The sequence below is a fragment of the Melanostigma gelatinosum genome (assembly GCF_949748355.1).
Source record: "Melanostigma gelatinosum genome assembly, chromosome: 5".
NCBI lineage: Eukaryota > Metazoa > Chordata > Actinopteri > Perciformes > Zoarcidae > Melanostigma > Melanostigma gelatinosum.
Window position 1 is genome coordinate 17,237,441 of NC_136638.1, and position 13,216 is coordinate 17,250,656.

Sequence of the window (13,216 nt, forward strand, 5' to 3'; positions counted from 1 at the left end):
TAACTGATGACAAGTTGTCATGTGGCCAATTTATTAAATGTTTGTTTTTCTTTATGTAAGCTGGTTTGGTTTCATTTAATTAAAAATGTTGTTCCGGCGACACAATTTAATTTTACAGTACAATATATCCTGATTTAATATAATGAGCCCCTGTTCTAAAGAGGGTCCATTTATTTATTTCAGTTTTGTGATTTTACTGTATGTCACATTTTCTTAAATTAATTTGTTTAATTAAATTTAATATCTAGTAAATGTAGGACCTACAAACTGTATACACTGCACAGAGTGGTTATGGGCCAACCTGTTCAAAAGCTCCTGGCATGTTGTCAGCTGTATTTGATCCAGGGCCTTCCACAGTCACATTACGTTTGCTCTATATCATGCGGTTATAAAATCAAAATAACTATTTAGAGTGTGACTTAGTAAATTATGTCATATCCACTTTTCACTCTTATTAATACACAATTGGAAATAGGTGACCCCTGTACTGTTGTACTCTGTGTTCTGTACTGTTTTATGTTACAATGATGAAATTAACATAAAATAGAATATAAATGTATATACTATACACTACTATACTACTATACACTACTTCATTATGTGTTGTGTGCCACCCAATGGTGATGAGTGGTCACTGCAGTTTGCTTTATGTCTTCAAACAGGAGTTGCCAGGAGTAAACTCAACAGTTAAATTACAAGAAAAGCAGCTGCATTGAAAAACACTTCGCAGTGTGGATGTTATCAAATGTAAGGTTTTAATGACGAAAAGATAATTTATTCACCAAACCGGAAGTAAATACAAACAGCCCATAACTCCTTCCGGTGACGTAGCGCTAGCTCCCGATGCTACACGCGGGAAACAGGCGAAGCTGCTCATCACATTGACAGTAAGACGTGAAGTTTAAAATTGTATTTTATCGCTTGTTTAGGAACAAATTTTAATATAGTGTATGTAACAAGGGACTATATTTCTGCTTCGTGCTTTACGTGCTATTTTGTTCGTTTTGTTTACAAAATGAACTGAATATCAGTAGATTTCTTTTTCACCGGCCTAGTCCAGCTCGGGCGCTCGATTTGATGTACGCGGTGTCTCTATTACCCCGGTGCTTGTAGTCGGTGTCGCCTGTTACTCTGCTCTGAGGAGTCGGTCGAACTCCGTGCAGCGAAGTACTAGAAAGGGAGCGCACTGTGTGCAGTTCAAGTTAGCCTAGCTATTGTTAGTGGCGTCGCGTGGACGTTTAGTTGTCGTTTGTATGCAAAACAACGTTGCACCGGATAGTTGAACCTAATGGTTAGTAATCGATAGCCAGCCAGCGTCAACTGCTTTACATTGAGAGGACAGTAACGGTAGCTAGCATCGCCTGTCAAAGAACACCAAAAGTTAACAAAATTAAGACGATACTGTGTGTGTAGTATTGACACCATCACATCTGTTTCTCTTCAGTGTGACCACAATCGTTTCACCAATTAAGAAACACAAATTGAAGCAATTAAAAATGACCGTTTTAGGGATACATGGGGATGTAATGCTCATAACCCAACAGAGTACAGTGCTTGATGTGCTGTGGGTGTTCGCTTCTATGTATTGAACTCATTTTCTTGTGTCTGTAGAGGATCAGTCGTCCTGTAGCGGAGATGGGAGACACACTGGAGTTCAGCGACATCTACCAGGAGTTCAAAGGCTCCTGGGTCAGTACCAACCAGCTCTGCTCTCAGTGTGTGTGTGTGTGTGTGTGTGTGTGTGTGTGTGTGTGTGTGTGTGTGTGTGTGTGTGTGTGTGATGCTGGACTGCAGTTCAGAATATTACTAATACACAGAATGATATACACCTTGACAGCTCAGCAGTATTTTTACACCAAATACGTGTCTGTTTATAGATTTAAAGGTTGTGTTTTTGAATATAGCTGTGAAAAATAAAACACTGTGTCATCAATTTAATGAGCATGTAACATCTGTATAAAGACATGAGTCTGAAAGGAGTAACCTGCTTTGTATGTACTGTAACTCCTACATTATGATTGATACAGGTAAAAACATTAAAGTTGTGGTTCTTTAGCTCATTACTGAATTTAAAGGTTTATCAGATTAAGGGTAACGTTTGATTTTGTATGACCAAAAATATCATTATTTCCTTGCAAAATCATTATTGTTAAGAAGTTATCTTTAAGACCTAGGACAGCTACTAACAGCTATTTTTAGTTATAATTATTTTATTTTAGTTATTATTATTTTCTTAAGTAATCTTAAATATCAGAAAAAGGGGAAAATTACATCACATTTTTCCAGAGCCTAAGTTGCTGACTTCAGACTGCTTGTTTTGTCTGACCAACAGCCCAAAACCCAAAAATCCATATTCTTAATCTAGAAGACTTAAAAGGCAGAACATTTTCACATTTGAAACAATAGGAACCAGTGAATTTCTGACATTTTTGCTTTGAAAAAAAAACAACTTAAACAGTGAATCTATCGTCAATATGAGGCGATTCAATTCTTGTCAGTTGACTAATCGATCTCTTTTCAGTTTTACAATGAACAAACTCTTTCTTGGTGCTTTAATACCAAACAGTTTATCACAAGTCCTGTGTCTGTTTGTGTCTCTTCCCTTTTGTCGCTGCAGAATGATGGGCGGCTGCGTTTCGGCAAACAAACTGTGGTTTATAAGAGCAGCAAGACGGGGAAGGTGGACAGCATCCCGGCTGGTGAGCTCAACCTGGCCCAGTGGAGGCGAGTGTGTTTAGGTCACGGCATCAAGCTGGGCACCAACTCGGGGCACGTCTACAAATACGACGGCTTCAGGGACACGGTGAGTGTGTTTTTAATAAAGCGCTGGTTTTACTGTCTTTGAGGTTCATAAAGGCAGATCAGACTCTCTCTAAGCTCCTGTCATCGTGTTTCCTGTTGGGATCCTTAAACAGACTCTAAATCTCTTTTTCCTGGTTGTATTCTTCTGTTTCTGGGAAGTACTTGTTACCTTACTCAGAGGGGAACAAGGCAACAGTGGAATATTACAGACTGACACACACACACTCTGCTGGTTTGTTCAGCGGTGTGTTTATGATAAGGGATGAAACACGAGCAAGTTGACCGCCGATAAACAACTTCCACCCCGCGTCTGACGTTGCCCCAAACGCCACCATCTTGCAAAAAAAGCAGCCGCCGCTGGGGAGTGTGGGTTGTTGTAAAGTATGTGAACAAGTTGACTCTCCTCTCCCAAAGCTCCTAATGGGATTAATGAGGGAAACCAGCGCTAGCATGTGTGTTCTATAAACAGTGTAATCATCGGCTCATGTGAGTCAGTGTTTATATCAATCCACTGAAACAATTTGGCTCAGAAGACGGACGAGGAAAAAAATTAAAATTTGTGGTCGTATTTGTTTTTTATCACCCTAGTTTCCCCCTCCCCCCACCTGCTGCTCTGTGTATGGGGAATGTCAGCACGCAAGTATAAAATTGGGACGGAGGAATGGGTATAACCTGGAGTCCGTGGCTGCGAGCGCTGGCGTCTCCTGGGGTTAATCAGCGTAGTTTTTGTAGATGGATCCTCTCGTCCCGAAGCACATGGCATGATGTCATTGTTTATTATCCCACAGCCAGTGTCAGTTAATCGGCAGTTGGCGGGAGGTTTCGCCGCTGGCGAGCCGTACGGGAGCTTTGATGCATCGGCCCTTCTAAAGTATTCATGAGCAAGACGACAGATCTCTGCCAGAGAGGCTGTTATGAGGCTGACCTGTAATTGTCTGTTTGAGGGCCAGGGGCTGTAGAGGCGTGTCTTCTTCTGTCCATGTCCTCTGTTCGTTTCGCTTCAACGTTTATTGGCCCAAGACGTCGTTGTTTACGTTAAGAGTGTGGCATTGAATGTACTTATCTGCATGTTGTGGTTGCATCTGGGTACGTTTTTTTTTGTACCAACCGAAACTGTTGGTACAAAAACAGTTTTGCTGCAGTGGCCAAGAAAATCCACATGACGCTCACCAGCTAAGAAATACCTTTACAACAATCATTAGTAAAGGAATAGCAGTAAAAGTAAAACACTGAATATATTCTGTATCACAAACACGCTGACGTGTAGGGATGCCCCCGAAACAAAGTTCTGAACGGGAACCGGTTCTAAATGAGTAAAAACCCGGAGTGTTTGATAAGGTCCGGCGTTTACGGTTCTGCTCTCGGTACTTTAGACGTTACGGAGTGAGACCTTCCTCTTTCTCTGTGCCTGTCTTTGCATGAGGGGCAGAGTCATGCCTTAGTCTGACACACACACACACACACACACACACACACACACACACACACACACACACACACACACACACACACACACACACACACACACACACACCAGCTCAACAGAACAAAAAGATCGAATGTGTGAATACATTTTACTCGAGAAGATGTCGCTGAACTCTCGTTGTCACAAATGTAATAAACCCTCACAAGTACGACGGGTAATACCAGCAATTTATCAAAACATTTGACCAACGAGCGGAACATAAATGTGCAGAAATGCACGGTTTCCGTCCTCGTTCACGGCAGGCAACGTTAGCGATGCCATGCGGAGTTTGCTAATAAGAATAGGCTAAGAAATGAAAGCTAATCACTTTTATTCTGAAAATGTGGGAGTTTAATTCATGATCGGTTGAAGGTTGGGAGAGCATGGTTGAAAAATGTTGTAATAAAAGACAGACCATTATGTTGTGTAAGACTGTGTGTGTCTGTAGTGGGTAGTGGGGGGTCTGTGTTTATTGTGATTAAATGAGCTGAGCAACAACAAATCTGCCAAAACTGTAATGAGGAGTAGAGAAACACTCAACAGCAGGCCCGGTGAGGACACTGGGAATGAACACACACATTGACAAAAACAGGCCACCTCTGCACAAACTCTTGATTTTCCTTTTTTTTTTTGTGCGTTTACACATCTGCTCACACATCCTCTCGTATCTAAACGATGCCTTAATCCAGGCTAACAAACTCGCTGATGAGTGCACACACACACACACACTGACTCTCTGGGCTCTAATTGGCTGTAATAACCTTATGGACAGGCAGATATCCAGGTGCGTAAACTCTGTTTCCCACAGAGTCTCTACCTTGGCCCGCTCACTCGCACACCACAATCACTTCCACATGTGTGTGTGTGTGTGTGTGTGTGTGTGTGTGTGTGAGATTGAGCATGTGTTTGTCGCTGTGTGTGTGTGTGTGTGATTGAGCATGTGTTTGTCGCTGTGTGTGACTGTGTGTGTGTGTCCTTTCCAGTTGTAAGCGGGCCTGCAGGATAAATAAACAGGCTGATTGTCAGCGGCGGTGTGGAGGGGAGGAGGACACGGAGGGCAGATGGATTACATTCACCTCCAGTGTTCCCATGAGGCCTCGGCGGCGGGCGCGGTTATAATAGCGTCGTGATTAATCAACCCTCCGTCCCCTCACCCTTTTTGGAGGGTGTTTTTCACAGTGTGTTACTGCCTTGCTAACATGAAGCTTCTTCTGCCCCCCCCCCTCACCGTTTGTCCATTAGGACATGGAGAAGATCGCTGACTTTTTCAAGGCTAACTACAAAGTGGAGCTGACGGAGAAGGACATGTGTGTGAAGGGATGGAACTGGGGAACAGCCAAGTTCTCGGGTAAAAAAGAAACTCGCAACAACCAAAATGTCCTCACCAGTTGGCTGCTGAAGGATTTCTTCATGTTTGAGAACCAGCAAATGTTTTGCATTTTTGCTGAAACTTGATAATTCATAACTTAATAGAACAGTTGCCAATTAATTATCTGTCAAAACATCGTACTGGTTAATTAACTGGTTGTTTCAGCTCTAATAGATACTATTTTCAGACTTTGAAGAGCAGGATTCAAAGAGGCAGCTACGGTGTCAAGTTCATCTTATTCAAAAATATAAATTTTTATCAAGGCAAGTTTATTTGTATAGGACATTTCAACAACAAGGTAATTCAAAGTGCTTCACATAAAACCATTAAAAGCATCAAAACATAAGGCAAAAGAAAAGGAGATTTAAAAACAATTAAAGAAACAATGTAAGAAATAAAATTCAGTAGTAAAATGCAGAAATGCAGCTCAACCTATTAATCTGTAAAGAACACACTAAAAACCTTTTCTCGTGTGCTGGGGACGTGATAGTTTTTTTTTTTTTTTTTTTTTAAGATTTGAAAAATAAGCTGCCACTGACATTTGCCCCCCCCCCCCCCCCCCCCCCCCCCCCAACCACCGCAGGTCCACTGTTATCATTTGAAGTAAATGAAAGTACAGCTTTCGAGGTCCCACTGTCCAACGTGTCCCAATGCGCGACGGGGAAGAACGAAGTCACTCTGGAGTTTCACCAGAACGACGACACCGATGTCTCCCTCATGGAGGTCCGATTCTATGTCCCGCCCGCGCAGGCTGACGAACGACAAGACCCTGTGGAGGTGAGGAAGGACGTTATACTACTAGTTCTCTCTCCATAAAGTGCTTTCAATAAATAATGTCAATCTGCTTTGATAATAGAGCTTAATTAAAGTGTGTGTGTGTCTGCAGGCGTTTGCAGAGAATGTGTTGTCTAAGGCTGATGTGATCCAGGCCACAGGAGACGCCGTGTGCATCTTCAAAGAGCTGCAGTGTCTTACACCCAGAGGAAGGTCAGAAGATCAACAGTCACTCACATTTATGTTATCCCATCAGTTGAAAAACAATCTTAAAAACAGGGGTTAGTCATTCACTGCAGCGCTGTTCTTCACACCATTCACCTTTGTGAGGACTTTAGCTTGACACTCATTTCTGTTTTTTTTCCCCACACTCAGATACGACATCCGTATCTACCCGACTTTCCTTCACCTCCACGGTAAGACCTTTGACTACAAGATCCCCTACACCACCGTCCTCCGTCTATTCCTGCTGCCACACAAGGATCAGAGGCAGATGTTCTTTGTGGTAAGTGGACTTTTCTCTCAGACCTTTTTGTTTTGTTTCGCAGCCCAAACGAGCATTTTTCTGTTGCTGGTGCTCTCGATCCTTCTCAAACTCTTTCTCCTCGTCTGTCATTGTTTTTGTTAGATCAGTCTGGATCCTCCCATCAAGCAGGGTCAGACGCGTTATCACTTTCTCATCCTGCTCTTCTCCAAGGAAGAGGAACTCAGCCTCACCCTCAACATGAGCGAGTGAGTATGTGACAGTGAAGGACACCATGATGTCGCCATGTGCAATATGAGCCGGAGATGTGTTGGGAAGTTTGTATAAAAGGCCTGTTCAGACCTCTCTTAAAGCAACACAGCTCAATGATAAGACGAGCTCCTTTTTTGGTGTATCCACTAGAGGGAAGCAAAGGTCTGTAGGAGCCGTGTACATGAATTCACAGTAGCACCAGCTCCTGAAATGTTCTTTGACTGTTGCTTACAAGTGTTTTTTTATCTTCACATGAGTAAACCTGTCCTTTCCTCTGTGTGTCTAACAGGGAGGACGTGGAGCGCCGTTTCGAGGGCAAGCTCAGTAAAAGCATGTCGGGGTCTCTGTATGAGATGGTCAGCAGGGTGATGAAGTCCCTGGTCAACCGCAAGATCACTGTGCCCGGAAACTTCCTGGGGTGAGCGCCCCGATAGACTCATTCGGAACACATTTTCCTCATATGCTGAAGTAAATCCAGTTAAACTTGCCTCGTTCTTCCACAGTCACTCTGGGGCCCAGTGCATTACCTGCTCCTACAAGGCGTCCTCGGGCCTCCTCTACCCTCTGGAGAGGGGCTTCATCTATGTCCACAAGCCCCCCGTGCACCTGCGCTTCGAGGAGATCTCCTCCGTCAACTTCGCCCGAGGCACCACCACGACGCGATCCTTTGACTTCGAGATCGAGACCAAGCAGGGAAATCAGTACACCTTCAGCAGCATTGAGAGGTGAGAACGAGATTCAAACGTACCTCATGAAGACATCTGAGACACGCATGTATGGTTGAATCTCTCCAGTGTTTCCTCGAAAGGAGAACTTGTCTTTAAAGTTGCATCCATTGAGATAAGTGTGACAACGTATTGCGATACAGATTTGACATCATGTCAGCCAGGATAACCTCGTGTCTTTCTCTCTCCCCCCAGAGAAGAGTACGGCAAACTGTTTGACTTCGTTAACGCCAAGAAGCTCAGCATCAAGAACCGAGGGTTCAAAGAGGTAACTCATTGGTCCTTTCAACATCGCCCAGTTTGTGATTTAAAGACATTCCATGACTTTTTTTTTGTCAAGACTTCCATCCCGGATATTGATGCTTGTTGCCCTTCTCCTGTGTGTCTGTCCTTGTACCCCTGTAGAAGAAGGTGGGTATGGTCACGGGCATCATGTGTGAACGATACACTTTGTATCGGTGTGATTTCTGCTTGCATGGCGCGTGTGTATGTTACCGAGGGGTGTTTCCTTAAAATCTTGCTTTTGGTTGGAGATTACCGATACGATTGCTGAGTGATTTCTGACTAATCATTGGACATGGGGGTGAAGGAGTGTGGGAATCTGATAACTAAGTGTGTGTGTGCAGGTGTTTGCATCGTGCTGACTAATGTGTGTGTGTGTGTGTGTGTGTGGGGGGGTTGGTGTGCTTTAACACAGCTGTCGGCAGGACCGCTGCTTACCGTAGGCAGCGCTGATTGCATTAATGCTGTCGGTTGACAAATACAAGTGTTCCCGGTCCGTCCGACAACTGCCATGGTGACGGGGTCAGTAGAGGGGGTCAATGAAAATGAATGGGCCTGCACTCCACGTCCTGCTGGTGGTTTAGTTAAAGGCTCCTTGATGCCTGGAGATGGGAAAGAGCATTGACTGTTTGGTCAAAGATAACTGACATCTTTTGTTACAGAGCAACAGGTACCCTTGTATAGAAATGAGTTTCCAATGAACAAATCTCACCTGCTCATTAACATCAGAAGTCATTCATCAGGTAGCTGTTTGTAATTTACTACGCGGTCGTGCAGCTCCGAGCGTTTACTGAGTCTGACTTGGAACAATCTCATGAGCGAGCAGCACGGGAACCAGTAAGAGAAGTACTCTAGGTTAAGAATATAAGAACGGTCTTGAAACATTGTGCATTTTATATTATTGATTTGTGAATTAATCATTTAGTCAATCGAAAGTAAAACAGACTACAATATTGATAATTAATCATTGTTTAAGTCCTATGTTCAATATAAATCCCAAATTGCCACTTTTCAAGTGTTTGCTGATTTCTGTAAATTTAATATTTATTGGTTTTGTTCCGTTAATTGGACAAAACAATTAGATGTTAATTAATGTACCTTGTCTTAATCTTTTAGCATCTTCTTAACATTTCATTGACTAAATGATTAATCAATTGTGAAACTAATAATTAATTGCAGCCCTGAAACGCTCCAATGGCAGTGCTGTATTGTGGTTCCTGTTGGGTTCGCGTGTCGTTTCTGACGACGCGGTTCACTTTCAGGGCATGAAGGGTAAGATCGACGAGTACAGTGACTCGGACGAGGACCAGCACGACGCCTACCTGGAGAGGATGAAGGCTGAGGGCAAGATCAGAGAGGAGGGCAACGACAGCGAGGAATCGGACGGCGAAAGCGGTGAGCACCAGTTCGGTACGACGGAAGTAAGCGACGCGTGTTGTGTTCAGGAGTAGGTTTGAACTTCGGTCTTGTTTGACTCTTCAGATGAGTCGTTTAACCCCGGAGAAGAGGATGATGACATTGCGGAAGAGTAAGTGACTTTTTGTTTTTGCTTTGGTGTCTGTTCACCCCGGCTTCTTCCACCCAGCTGACCTTCCTGTTTCCGTTTCTTCCCCTGCGTCAGGTACGACAGCAACGCGTCGGCGAGCGACAGCAGCGAAGACGGGGACGACAGCGACGGCGAGAACTCGAAGAAGAAGAAAGCCAAAGTGGTGACGGAGAAAAAGGAAAGGAAACCACGCAAAGGGGTGAGAGAGCCGTGTGGACTGAGAGGAAACATGAGAAGTGTTTGGGTGTTTGGGTTAAAAAATAGATTCAAGCAGCGATTGAATTGGAAACTGATGCACCTGGTGGAACCTGTGTAATTGCACTCATTCACCTTTTCACTCGATCCCTTCCTTTCTTCATTCGGAGTAGAAGAAGCCGAGGGATGCCGGCGCCCCCAAGAGGCCGTTGAGCGCCTACATGCTGTGGCTGAACAACAGCCGCGAGCGCATCAAGTCCGAGAACCCCGGCATCTCCATCACAGAGATTTCCAAGAAGGCCGGAGAAATGTGGAGACAACTGGGCAAAGACGACAAGGAGGTGAGGCAGGAGGACGAGGACGAGAGATGATTCGCGTTAGGAATTGATTTTTTTTTTTTTCCACGGTGTGTCATCAAGATCATACATTGTTTAATATTATTTTAAAAGGAAAATTCTCTGCTTTGAAGTGCGATATCTCAAAGAAGTACAGCCAGATTTGATGGTTTTTTACATCTGTGCCACATAGAACTCGACAAACCCGGTCTTATTTTTTCCCGTGGGGTTTTGTTCAATCCTGTCTTCACTTTCCCGCTTCTCCGTTTCCTTCAGGAGTGGGACATAAAGGCGGGAGAGGCGAGGAAGCAGTATGACAAAGCAAAGAGAGAGTACAAAGAGAGCGGCGCAGGAGCAGCAGCAGCATCCAGTCCCAAGAAGTAACGCTTACAACACAGAAACTCATGTTTGTTTGTTCTTTCTTTGATACAACCAGTCTAAAATGTATGTAACTCTTTTCTCACCACACCTTCACCCGTCAGGGAGAGTAAAACATCTGGAGGCAAGAAGGAGGAGAAGAAGAGGAAGTCTGCTGGGGGGGGAGACAAGGAAAAGGAGCGGGGAGGAGGCAACGACAGCTTTAAGAGTCGAGAGTTCGTCGAGACCAGCGAGGACAGTTCATCAGACACTGACCGCAAGTCCAAATCCAAGTCCAAGACCAAGAAGAAGAAGGTAAAACCAGTAATGATGAAGATAATGATCAGACAGTAGGACCCATTATCACATTCATCCTGTGTGTTTCTCTCCGTTCACCACAGCATTCAGGCGGTCTCTGGTTATGTCATACATTTTGTTAACGATAGATACTCTAGGGTGCAACATTGTTTTCCAACACTTGTTAGTTTGCAATGCAGATCAATGCAGATGTTGTTTTGAGTGACGGAGGGCACATAAAGTGTTTGTTTTTTTATTTGCTGTTATACTATTGCCACTTAAAACGTCTTGGTCCTGAGTGACCAGCAGGTTTCTGTTACTGTAAATCCACACGCTTCCAGTATTATGACGCAGGTTTTAAATAGATAAGGCAGTACTAAGCTCTCGTTGGGGAAAGCACCAGTAAGACATACTGGAGCTTTTTGTAGATACAAACGTAGATAAATAGCTTCTCAGGGAGAACCGGGCAATTTTATTTTTAAATGCGTTTTTGTTTTGGCTTTTTGTTAGTGTCCGATTACAGAGGGAATACAAGCGTTGTGTCTTTATTACACATGCATACTTAACCCCTGGTCTTTCTTTTATTGTCAACCAGGAATCGGATGAAGAGGAGGAAGTGGCTGTGTCCACACCTGCCAGCTCAGAGGAAGAGTGTGACTAAACACACAACATTTACCCATCCAACACACAAGCCAAGGACCAAGCATTTATACGCTCCATGTTGATCTCACACAAATTAACTGACAGGACAAATCAACAGGCTTGAGTTGTATTTCTTTTCTTTTTTCTACTACAAGTTTGTCTTTCAGAGTACGAACACACCGTGTGACTCTGAAAGCTGGTGTAATATTTGATATTCTAACTTGTTTTCCTCCTGACAGCTTTGTGAAATGATGGTATACTGGTGCACCACTTTTCCCAGAATTCTTGAAAGGTTTTTTTTTTTTTCCCAACTCACCCACAGGGATGGCTGTAGTTTGATAGCACTGAGGGAGTGTAAGAGTTATTAGTTGATTCGATGTCTATAACGGAGAGGAGCCGATGTGAAGCTGTTTTGTTCTTCCTGTGTAGAGCATTTAAAACCACAGTTAAGTGTTTGTGTTTATCATGTTATCTTTTCAGGCTTGAAGAAATAAATGATTCATTTTTAATAAAGCCGCACTTTTCTGTTTTTTGTTGGACACAGCTTTTAGTATCATGCTGCCGGGTGATGATAGAAACCAGCTTTTAGTTTCACTGTAGGGCCCCGCAAACCCTGAGTTCACCAACATGACTCAGTTATTGTTACTCTAGGTACAGAATACGTTTGCCCAAAATAAAATAAATGTTACGAAATGCTTTTTCTTTTTCATTTCTGAAGTTGTCCTGCCGGCTTTTATCACTTCGATGCATGTGTGTTATGGATATATTTGCATTAAGAAATAAGAGCCAAAGAATGGACTATGAAGCTGATCATTTTAGCCAACATGGATAAGAAGTTTTGGACTTTTGAATTCCATGACGACTGACAAACTCCACCTGCTGAGGATGTTTATGTGATATGATCAAAAGCTCCAGAGCAGTTATTAAAGTACCTTTTGGTGATTGTTTTGTTATTCGTTAATGTAAAGGACAAGAACCAAATTTGAGCCTCATTTTTCTTATCATACCATGTAAAAATACTTCTCGTGAGTACAAGCAGGATTCAAATTGTCATGTTCTTACAAACTCACTGCACAAGGACTCATTTAAACATTTATGACCACATGAAACCTATCCACTGGAGATGGCTCTTTCTGTAGTCTTTTCTGGAAATTCCCGGAGGATTCCTATCCACTGTTGTGTTCTACATCAGGCCCATTTAACCAGGCAGGGTGGTTTGGGAGTGTGTTATCACCGGATGTTAGATGGCGACCCAGATGAACGTTGGAGAGACATTTCAAACGGGAGGCCAAGGCCTAAGTACGCAGCGGTTTGTAAAAGGGCTGCTATACTCGGGTCGAACATGGTGGTTTTTAAGAGCCAAACACTCCCAGTGTGGTTTACTTCCAAGTGATCATCATGTTGGTTTTGATAAGATCCTCTTCCTGCTGCAGTGACGCCGGCTGGATGTGCTTAGAATGACCCTCCAATGTCCCCTCGTGTTTATTGTCAGACATTTTTTGGCAAGTCTATTTCCACAGAGTCATTTGAGTAGATTTTTGTTCAACAATGTCCCTGTGTTCCCAATGTGGGCCACATCAAATCACAACATCCCTATTTCCGGCTGCACCTTCTTTTCTAAGTCTTATTTTGAAGCATTCAAGGAAAACGAGAGTCTAAAGCCATGCCAGCGGCTCTGTGAGGGTGGGAAC

At 43.4% G+C, this 13,216-nt stretch overlaps 1 protein-coding gene across 1 annotated transcript; it reads left to right on the forward strand.

The window, feature by feature from the left end:
* Positions 1 to 832: 832 nt before the first annotated feature.
* On the forward strand, positions 833 to 12,222 carry ssrp1a (structure specific recognition protein 1a). Its single transcript, XM_079268270.1, has 18 exons — positions 833 to 887; positions 1,612 to 1,689; positions 2,618 to 2,803; positions 5,510 to 5,615; positions 6,220 to 6,413; positions 6,523 to 6,623; positions 6,786 to 6,915; positions 7,039 to 7,142; positions 7,436 to 7,564; positions 7,650 to 7,871; positions 8,067 to 8,139; positions 9,416 to 9,548; positions 9,636 to 9,681; positions 9,775 to 9,898; positions 10,068 to 10,235; positions 10,506 to 10,609; positions 10,712 to 10,901; positions 11,479 to 12,222. Exons 2-18 carry the CDS (start codon positions 1,636 to 1,638, stop codon positions 11,542 to 11,544), a joined length of 2,130 nt encoding a protein of 709 aa, XP_079124396.1. The 5' UTR covers positions 833 to 887; positions 1,612 to 1,635; the 3' UTR covers positions 11,545 to 12,222.
* Positions 12,223 to 13,216: the final 994 nt, after the last annotated feature.